Source organism: Triturus cristatus, chromosome 8 (genome assembly GCF_964204655.1).
Source record: "Triturus cristatus chromosome 8, aTriCri1.1, whole genome shotgun sequence".
Classification (NCBI taxonomy): domain Eukaryota; kingdom Metazoa; phylum Chordata; class Amphibia; order Caudata; family Salamandridae; genus Triturus; species Triturus cristatus.
The window spans coordinates 1165460258-1165469940 of record NC_140591.1 but is presented as its reverse complement, the minus strand read 5'-3'; the positions used below and the strand labels follow the sequence as shown (position 1 = coordinate 1165469940).

Below are 9683 nucleotides of genomic sequence, written 5' to 3'. Positions count from 1 at the left end.
CTAAAGAGGAAACAGAAATTACGAGTTTCTCTACACTGCAAAAACACGTTAATTCAGCGCAATTATGTGCTACTGTAAAAGTAAAAAAAAACATTCTCTAAATTAAATGTACATTCTATAGTGAGGTTAAATCTAAACTAAACACATTAACATCCATGATTAATTAATTAAGCATGGTTTTAAATGAAAGCATTTCAGACTGATAGCATTTTGACCAGGCCTCATTTCATGTTTTTCACTTTGCATGCACCAAAAGTGCCATTTGACTAAGCCTCATTTCATGTTTCATGTGCCATGTGTTTTCACTTGCACCAAAATCTGTGTGCCATTTTAAATGCAGTCTGAAACACAAAACAGAGCAATGCTTAAACTTGAAGAAATCTAGCTTTATCATTAGTGAGCGTCTGATAATAAATACATATTTTTATAAATGCACTGTGTGGTTCTTTTCCACTTAATCCATAGCAATAAGATTATGTTCTGGTGAAGCCATCTGCTTTACACTCCTGCTGGACTAAGCTTGAAGGCTGCTCTCCACAGCTACCACTTAGAGAGCGTTCTAAGGTTGTCTAAGCCCACTAAACTCATCATAAGGGTTGTCTGGATTAGTGCAGGTGGCCCAGTTACATAAGTGTGCTCCATATACTAAGCCAGCTTCTCACACAAGCTATGATTCCAATGTTTCAAGATGGAGCAGCTGTTTCGGTCCTGAAGATTCTGGGCCTGCTCAGTCTGTTCGCCTCCTGCATGCTGTTGGTCAAACATGCACACTGGAGCATAAAGGCACTCCAGTGGTGGCTCTGCAGGCAGTGTTTTCAACACAGCATCTCAGGGATGTGTTCAGAATCTCTAGAGACATTGCAGAGGCATCATGTCTCGAGGGAAGCCGTTTCAACCTCTGTCTTCGGTGGCCATGGTGATAACGGATGCCTCATCTTTGGGGTAGTGAGCTCATCTGGAGGTTCTGGAGATCAAGGGCCTTTCGTCTCTGGAGGAAAGATTGTGTCACATCAATCTTCTAGAATTGCGGGTGATACTTTTGGATCTCAAGGCCTTTCTTCCCTCCCTTCATGGTCAGTCAGATCTGAAAGAAACACGTAGTGATTAATTCCTTACCTCAGAATTACTGTGAGAAGTTGGCCTGATGTATGATGTCACTAGTTCTAGTGTTCACCTTATATCAGTCCAAACAACCCTTATGGTGATTGGTTGTAAAGTCAACCTTATAGACCAGCTATCCTAGTGGTAGCATGGACAAGAGCAGTCTTAGGCTCAACTCTGAATGGCATGTGAAGCCAGCTGTGATACCATATATAATCCCTTGAATACCAAATGAAAGGACACCACAACAGATATATATATAAAATAAAGTGTATTTATTCTAGTCAAACCCTCAGCACTCTTTATGAGATTCGAGGTAAGTACAACACAGTCTTATTCAAGTATACATTAAGTCACACAGGTAAGTAAAACAGTTAGGCCCTAGGGGCCACGCAAACCATATACTAAAGAAGTGGTATAAGGACCACTGTCACGGAAATAGAATAGGCCTAGGCCTAGGGAATCGCTGGGGCTACACTACACTACCAACAGTTAGGAAGTGGGGGACCCACGGGATTCAGGTGCAGAGTGGAAACACTCACGCGTAATGCGTATAATCGATAGAAATAGTACAGTTCTGAAATAAGCAGTTTTAGGACACTTCTGGTATAGCTAGGAAGTCGAGACTTGGAAACTAGACCCTAGGATAGTCACTACCCTTGTGAGCACCGGAGTACCCCAGTTACCTAGCCCACGGGCTGCGGGTGCATAGGTGTGAACTTGCATCGGGTTTCGTTGTGGACTTCTATGGATGCCTGAAGGAAAGTTGCTGAGAGGCAGTCAGTGCAGAGTGTCCGGTGGATCCCAAGGTCGGGATCAAGAAGGAAGGGTACCTGCAAGCAGAAGGGACAAAGTCAAGGTCACTAGCCAGTGACCATGTGGAACCAGGAAGGAACCAGGCGATGTCGTGAAGATTGCAGGTGAAGAGGTGAAGCTTGTCGCAGCAGCCACGGGTACCAGGAGACGTCGGGGACGACCAGGACCAGGAGGCGAGCTGTCCCACGAAGGCTCTTGCTGTCGGCGGCGTCGAAGTCGAACTAGGACTCACCAAGCCTTGGCAAGCGGAACCCACGAAGAATGGAGGACTTGCTTCTGGTGCAGACCAGGAAGGTCTGGGGTGCTTCTCTTTTGCAGAGGAGCAGGAGCCAGTCTGGAGGAACCAAACCAGCAGTGGAAGTTCAAAGGTGTGTCGTCGCAAAGGCCGCTAGCCAACGGGCAAGCAACCGGACAGACGCGGCAAGCAGGAAAATGCAGAAGGGCCCCACGCAGGATTCGTGGAGTGTGGGGGGCTGATCTTCGGTGCAGATGGTGCTTGGGGTTGGGGCTTCTCAATCCCCGGTGCACAACTTCGAGGGTACCTCAGAAGCTACGCTGGAAGATACTCGCCACTTTTCCCAGGTAGCCGGTCCCACGTCTCTCGTCGCCTCCACGGATCTCAGCTCGGCTGTGGATGTGGATCAGGGTCGGAGAAGTCTGGAAGTCAAGGCTCTGGTCGGGCTCTGCAGTCGGTCCCTCGTAGAACTTCAGCAAAGCAAAGGGTAAGTCTCTTGATGGTGCCTGTTTGCACAGGGTAGCCACTCCTTGGCCACAAGGGAGATTCTTCAGTCTTCTTCTTTCGTCGGATTTCGAAGGTCCAGAGTTTCTGTTCAAGTTGCAGGTTCAGGATAATCTAATTTAGCAGGGCCCAACTAGCTACTAATATACTGGGCTAGTGGGCTGGGCTACCTCAAAGGTCCCTCCTATGGGTGGGACCAGGAAGGGGAGTGGTTACACCCCCTTTCCTTTGTCCAGTTTCGCGCCAGAGCTGGGGCTGGAGTGCCCCAGCACCGGTTTGAACTGGACTATGCATAGAGCACCTTGTGTGCCCCAGGCATGTCTCATTCCTTTCAGCCCTCCCTGCCCCAATACACTAAAGTCTGTCTGGGGAGGTGCTAGCACCTCCCCAAGCAGGAAACCTATTGTCCAAGCCTCCCTTGCCGGGATCACTCCCAGCGGCAGGAGGTCAGACTCGTGTCTGTGGCAGCAGCATCCATTTTGTGATGCTGAGGCTTTGGTTAGAGTTCAACAGCAAAGTAGGATTTTAACATGTCTCTCCCTCTAGAAGGGAGGAATAATATCCTCATCACCAGAAATGGTATGGGGGTATTATTCCAAAGTGTTAGACACCTTACACGACATGTTTTGATAAAGCCAACCCATAGTTACCATAACCGTTTACGATTATAAGGTACTTTAAGAGTATATGGTAGGCTATATCATAGAACAGCTATAAGGACATGGTTCCGAAAGCTGCAGACAGGCTCAGCTCATGCTAGAGCACCATCTCACATGTTACCAAGCACTCTGCCTCCAGGATTGTTAAGGCCTGCCATAGGAGTGGCTGATAGGTACACAAGTGTCTATGATTGATTGATTGATTGATTGATTGATGTACTTATAGAGCGCAGCTATCACCCTACGGGCATCTTGGCGCTTGCATTGGGAACCCGTCCTGGTTTTTCCCTGTAAGGGATAACCCGTACTGGGCATCCCCAAGGTGAAAGCCAGGCATCCCGCCGCGGGGGGCCGTTGTGGAGATTAAGCAGGCTTGTTGCCCAGAGCTGCATAGTGTGAACTCATGCTTAGAGTGGGCACCGAAGCGAGAATTATCGAGTCCGTGGACAATTGGGCTCTGGACCCTGCCGCGTCGGGAATCGAACCCAGGTCCCGGGTCTGATCTCTGCTTCAGGGTATGCCTCCTCTAACCAGTGAGCTACACTTCTCCACATATTAAGGGTAGATATAGGTATACTATATCTAAGCAAGGGGTGATTACACGACCTTGCCCCAGCTGAGTGATCAGCCAGTTGTGTCTGATTGGAAGGCCAGACCAGGGGTGGCATAATACATGCTGCAGCCCCTGGGAGGCCTAGGGTACACCTATGCCCTGGGTACCTAGGGTACACTGTACAGGGTCCAATAAGGTGATCCTTACCAATTGGGTATGTACCTAGGGTACATGGAGTCCATTTTAAAGAGAGAGCAAACAGCCTGAGACCCTGAATGGCAGGATCTCAGGCCAACTAAGTCGAAAAAACCAGCTAGACACTAGGCAAAAAGTTGGGGGTAACCATAGTCAGATATCCACCTTCCTACACAACCCCCCCCCCCCCCCCCAAACGAAAGGAGATAAGGCTGTCCTTGACAAGGTAAGCCTCTATTGCCTAAGTGGCCATATAAGGAAGAACCAGCACTGGCATTGTTACCCCCTGTCTCATGGTCCACTAAGCAATCCCTCACCCTAAAGGTATCATAGGGTCTCCACCATAGGGAATCTATACCTTTGGTGGGTCTTTTCAAAGTAAAAGGCTGGTGTTGAGATGGAGTACTGAAGTGAGTGTCCTCAAAGTGAGGCCTCAGGTTCCTCCAATCATCCTCCACCATGGATGCCTTTCTTTCTTTAACTGAGTTGCACTGTGCTCTCAGGGTCAGCCTCTGGCTACCTAAAGCTGGAGGCTGGGTCCCTTTTGTGGGCTTACTGGAGGGACAGGTCAGGTTTGGGGCCCTAAGGTCCCATGTTTGCCTGTGCCCAACAGAATCCCTCTGGGGGAGGTCCCTAACTACCTGTAAAGGGGATCACTCAGGAATGTTTTTAACCATCACCTGGCTAGGGCTACTAGCCAGGCAATCCTCACTCTTTTGATGGGGGGGGGTTCTTGTGGACAGGGGCCCTCTTGGGGTCCACTGGCCTCCCTGACCTCTACAGCCCTGGGCTGACTGAGGCAGGTTAGAGAGAGGCAGGCTACCTGCACCAGACTGGGTCCCACCTTGGAAGGGGCCACTGACATCAGAGGCTCTACCAGGCCAGGCCTGGCTACCTCTGGGGCAGTTCCTTCACAAGGGGTGAGGTCAGATCCCTGAGGAGGCTGACCTTTTGCTAATGTCTGGGGAGAGGGAGACTTTTCTTCCTCCCCACTAATCTCTGTTTGTGTGGAGTGATCCATAGTTTCAGGCTTCACTACACCTATGTCAGTCTGAGTATGGACTGAGACCATTACAATCCTGCCAACCTTTTCAGGGAGGCACTCAGTTTGGGTTTGAGCTGTGACTGTCACAGCTCTGCCAATCTCTACAGGGAAGTCTGTCTTTGCCTGGGCTATGGCTACCACTGCCCTTCCAACCTTTTCAGGGAGGAAATCCACTTGGACAGGGGTTGTGGCTGGCACAACCCCACTACCCTTTTGTGAAAGGCCTACCATTTTAGAATGGGTGTCTTGTTCAACTCCAGCCCAAGCTGAGAGTTCTAAGTCATTCCCCAGTAAGCAGTCCACAGGCAAGGTTGGAGACACTGCCACCCTTTTAGGGCCAGTGACACCTCCCCAGCTGAGACATACCTCTGCCATGGGATGACTGTTCTGTTTGCCATCAATGTTAGTTACCTGGTATGAGAAACCAGGCAAAAGCTGCTCAGAGGGAACTAGCCTATGGGCCACCATAGTGATGCTAGCTCCAGTGTCTCTGTAGGCCTCAGCTTTTCTACCATTGATGTAGGGCTCCTGTCTGTACCTACCCAAAGTGTTGGGACAGGCAGTGAAGTTGGCAAACCCCATGCCACCATCACAGACAAGAGTAGCTGCTGTAGGGGAATTGGCTAAGGCAGGGTCCCCCTGTGTTCCCCAAGAAAACCCAACCTAATTTTTGGGGGCACTCCCACCACCTGGGGGATTACTGCTGACAGTAATAGGTGGTGTGACAGGAGTAGTTGGAGGAACAGTTTTGTTTTTAGCCTTTGGGCAACTGCTGTCAGTTTTCCAATGCCCAGGAGTTTTACACTCATGGCAGTAAGGCTTTTTAACTGTGGTAGAGGAGGGAGCTTGGGACTGTTGGACCTGTCAGCCCTAGGGTGGTCTCCCCTTCTATTTTTGTATCGTGCCTCATTTTTTCCACCCTCATTTTTATGTTGGACTAGGTCTCCGGGCGCCTTTTCATTGCCAATCAGTGTTAAGGTGCAGGTGCTCCCTTCTCCCAAGATGGCCGCCACAGGCCCCTGCTACTGCAGAGTGGTCTTTCATAGTAGCACCCTAGCTGCCAGGAGCTGGCTGGAACCCCACAACAATGTTGCGACTCCAGCCCTCCTTTTTATCCCATAGGTAGAGTGGGGAAGCTCCTGGAATGTGCTGGAACCTTCTAGAAGGGAGGTGTGGTTTTTCTTTTGCCGCCTTGGCCAGAGGTCACCTGACCTAGGGCTACTTAAGAGAGGGAGGGAAACTTTTGTGGTGAGTTGGCCATTGGGGTGAAGCAGAGCTGGAAGAATCCACCAGGAGTGTAGGCGGTAGGGCCTAGCCAGGGACTTATGCCTCTGAGAGTGACAGGATTTAGGTGCTGCCTCTTAAGTGAGTGAGGGACCCTGTGAAACCCACTGATCTTGCCCAGCAGTAGGAGGACCCAGAGACTCTCTGCCCAGCCTGACTAGGAAGGATCTAGTCGCCCTCTCCATTCCTAACCCCCTGTAACAGAACCCCTTAAGGGCGCCAGATACATCTGCGCCAACCAGACTTCATCTAACAGCTGAGAACCAAAACTGAATGCTGAGACCGCGTGTCCAGACTGAACTCTAAAACCCATTCACCAAGCACTGAGACTGCGTGTCCAGACTGAACTCTAAAACCTATTCACCAAGCACTGAGACTGCGTGTCCAGACTGAACTCTAAAACCTATTCACCAAGCACTGAGACTGCGTGTCCAGACTGACCCCTGAACCCTGATGCAAAGCCGACTGGAGAACCACCGGGGATCGACCGGGTATTAGCGCTGTGACCCCTGCGCTCCCTGCCCTGGTCTGGGACCCCCGGCAGCCTGCTCCGCTGAGCACAGAACCCCCATCCTTAATTTGAGCCCCCCCCCTGTGACGACGAAGCCAGCGCGCTCACTGCCGCGGCCTGGAGGCCAGGAGAAGTGCCCTGCCGTGTCACGAGGCCTGCGGAGAAGCCCGGGGCCCCGTCGCTGCCATCGCAGCTGCGTGAGGAGGTGTGCGAGGCCGGGGCAGAGTTCCCCCATCATCGTGGGAGCGGACACCTGCTGACGCCGAGATCGAGGTAAGCCCGGAGGCTGGGATCGTCCCCGGTGCGCCCCCTGCTGGTTGGGAGCCGCACCGCACTCTTAGCCCGGGTTCCCCCCTCCGTGGGAGTCCTCCCCTGCCTTTGCGACGGAGAGACCCCGCCGAGGGATCCTTTCCGTGTGCCCCCTCGAGCGGTACTGAAGCGCGGTGCCCTACGAACTGCACCGGAGCCTGGAGACTCGCTCCTCAAGTCCTGTTGCGCTCCCCGCTGGAAGCTCCGTCCTAAAGTACTGACTATCAGTGATTACCAGGAGCGCTTGGATTTATATGCTCCGCTTCAAAGTACCAAGAATCAGTGATTACGAGGAGCGCTTGGATTTATATGCTCCGCTTCAAAGTACCAAGAGTCAGTGATTACGAGTAGCGCTTTATTTTACATGCTCTGTTTGAAAGTATTACATGTCATTGATTACGAGTAGCGCTTTATTTTACCTGCTCTGCTTGATAGTATTGCCTGTCATTGATTACGAGTAGCGCTTTATTTTACCTGCTCTGATTGAAAGTATTACATGTCATTGATTACGAGTAGCGCTTTATTTTACCTGCTCTGCTTGAAAGTATTACATGTCATTGATTACGAGTAGCGCTTTATTTTACCTGCTCTGCTTGAAAGTATTACATGTCATTGATTACGAGTAAGGTAAGTGCAGTGGACAACCCAATATACCCTTGAGGGCTCGGGCAAATATGAATGAACAGGTAGAAAGGTGCCTTCAAGGGATTTGTTTGGTAAATAATTTGTATAATTTCGATTCTTAATTAAAGGTAGGGCAGTTATATACCTACAAATTTATTAATTATCACTTTTTCAATACTTAAATCAGCTTAGTTTGTCAGAATCAGGATTGAATAAGGTGTGAGTGAATCATCACATATTAACCTGAATACAATAAATTCAATAAACCAAAAGGAGGAGAAACAAGCGGGTGTATATATAAAAATTGAATTTATATTTCTAGTTCAAAAAAGGGTACTTCAAATTACAGCAATTAAATACAGTGAAAGGAAATATTTCAATATTTGATGCCTTCACTTTCAAATTGATCCAACACTTTTTCACAACAATATATAGCCATTTCTCTGGAAAACAGTGTGATTGTCGACGTTTCGGTCTTTAGGTTTTCTTTACCAAGACCATCCTCAGGACAATTTTATTTACAAGGTTGACCCCTAATAAAATAAAAGAACATTGTCTTAATTAACGAAAAATCAACACCCTAAATAACGATACTTCTCCTCCAAAAAGTATATGTCGTTTCCTTAGTGATATTCTTAATCATGCATCTAGGATATTACTCTAGACTTGTAGTCACAATTATTTTGCATTCCTATTGAAAAACATACTTGTTTTACATAAATGAATAAACAAAGCAATGATCCAGAACGAGTTATAATAAATAATGAAAAGCGTCAGCATAATACTATAAATCATTTAAACTCATTTCTCAGTTGGGCTTTTTGATCATTGTTGTCAGACATATAAAATGTAGGTTAGTCTTTATAAGCAATGGTAGTCCATTTTTTCTTATCCTCATCGTATTGATCTTAAATTTTTTCCCTATGGCTTTTTATGGGGGCAACATTTATAGAGGTTGTTAATAAACATTTTCAATCTATTCCAGACCTCAAGGTATATATATCTTAGTATCTTGACACTATCCCAGTACAAATAGTCAGGATATTTAGCTTAGTCCTGCCAAGAATATTGTAGTATTTAACTGAAATGAGGGCACCAGAACATTAACGTGTCTTGGTTTGCAAAAATAGAAGAAAATAATGAAATCTAGTCATTATGTGATCTAATCTTTGTGCTAAAGTTGATACGACTTGTAAATACGTAACATGAGATGTGTTTGCACTTCTTCTAATGTTGTGAGCCCAAGAAGGTGATCAGGAGATATCAATAATGAATAAACATATTAATCTTGGTATTTCTAGTTCATAATAGGAACGAGCTTATCCAGATATTGAGAGACTGAAGTATATTAATCAATGAAGACATACCTCAAATCACTGCGGGTTATTTTATCAACTGAAAATCAAGCGGGACGTCCTAAATTCGTAACTAATCAGTATATTGTAGTCAAAGAAATTCAGTTGATTGTCAAAAAGCTCCCGTCTTAATCTAAGGTCAAACATATATTCAATCAATTATTGGGTCAGCGGTAAACAAAGGATCTAGATTTTAGGCAGTGAGCTACTTATAACATACCTGTAGGTTATTTAAATCTCAAAAGAGCCTCTGTGTGGCAAAACTACTCTTGTGTCTGTTTACCGACACCATTAAACACTCAAGTGGTCGTGAAGATGTTAGCGAATTAATCTAAAACGAAGAAAATATCTAATTTAGTTTGAGGTTAGAAGTTGGAGAAGGGTCTTACACTCCACTGCTTAACTACTTATAACATACCTGGCTGTTCTGAAGGTTTGAGTCTTGCATGCACGTCTGGACGTGGAACCAACTGTAGTGTTCGTTTGACAACA

The 9683-nt window shown here is 47.4% G+C and overlaps 1 protein-coding gene across 1 annotated transcript in view; it reads right to left on the bottom strand.

Annotated features, from left to right (window-relative positions):
* Positions 1–367: 367 nt before the first annotated feature.
* The window catches only part of LOC146805548 (uncharacterized), a 766323-nt gene continuing 757007 nt past the window's right edge, over positions 368–9683 (bottom strand). Inside the window, exon 8 of the mRNA XM_085623807.1 lies at positions 368–1084. Within this exon, the coding sequence (XP_085479933.1) occupies positions 1047–1084 (38 nt within the window). The 3' untranslated portion in view covers positions 368–1046. The remainder of the gene's footprint in view (positions 1085–9683) is intronic.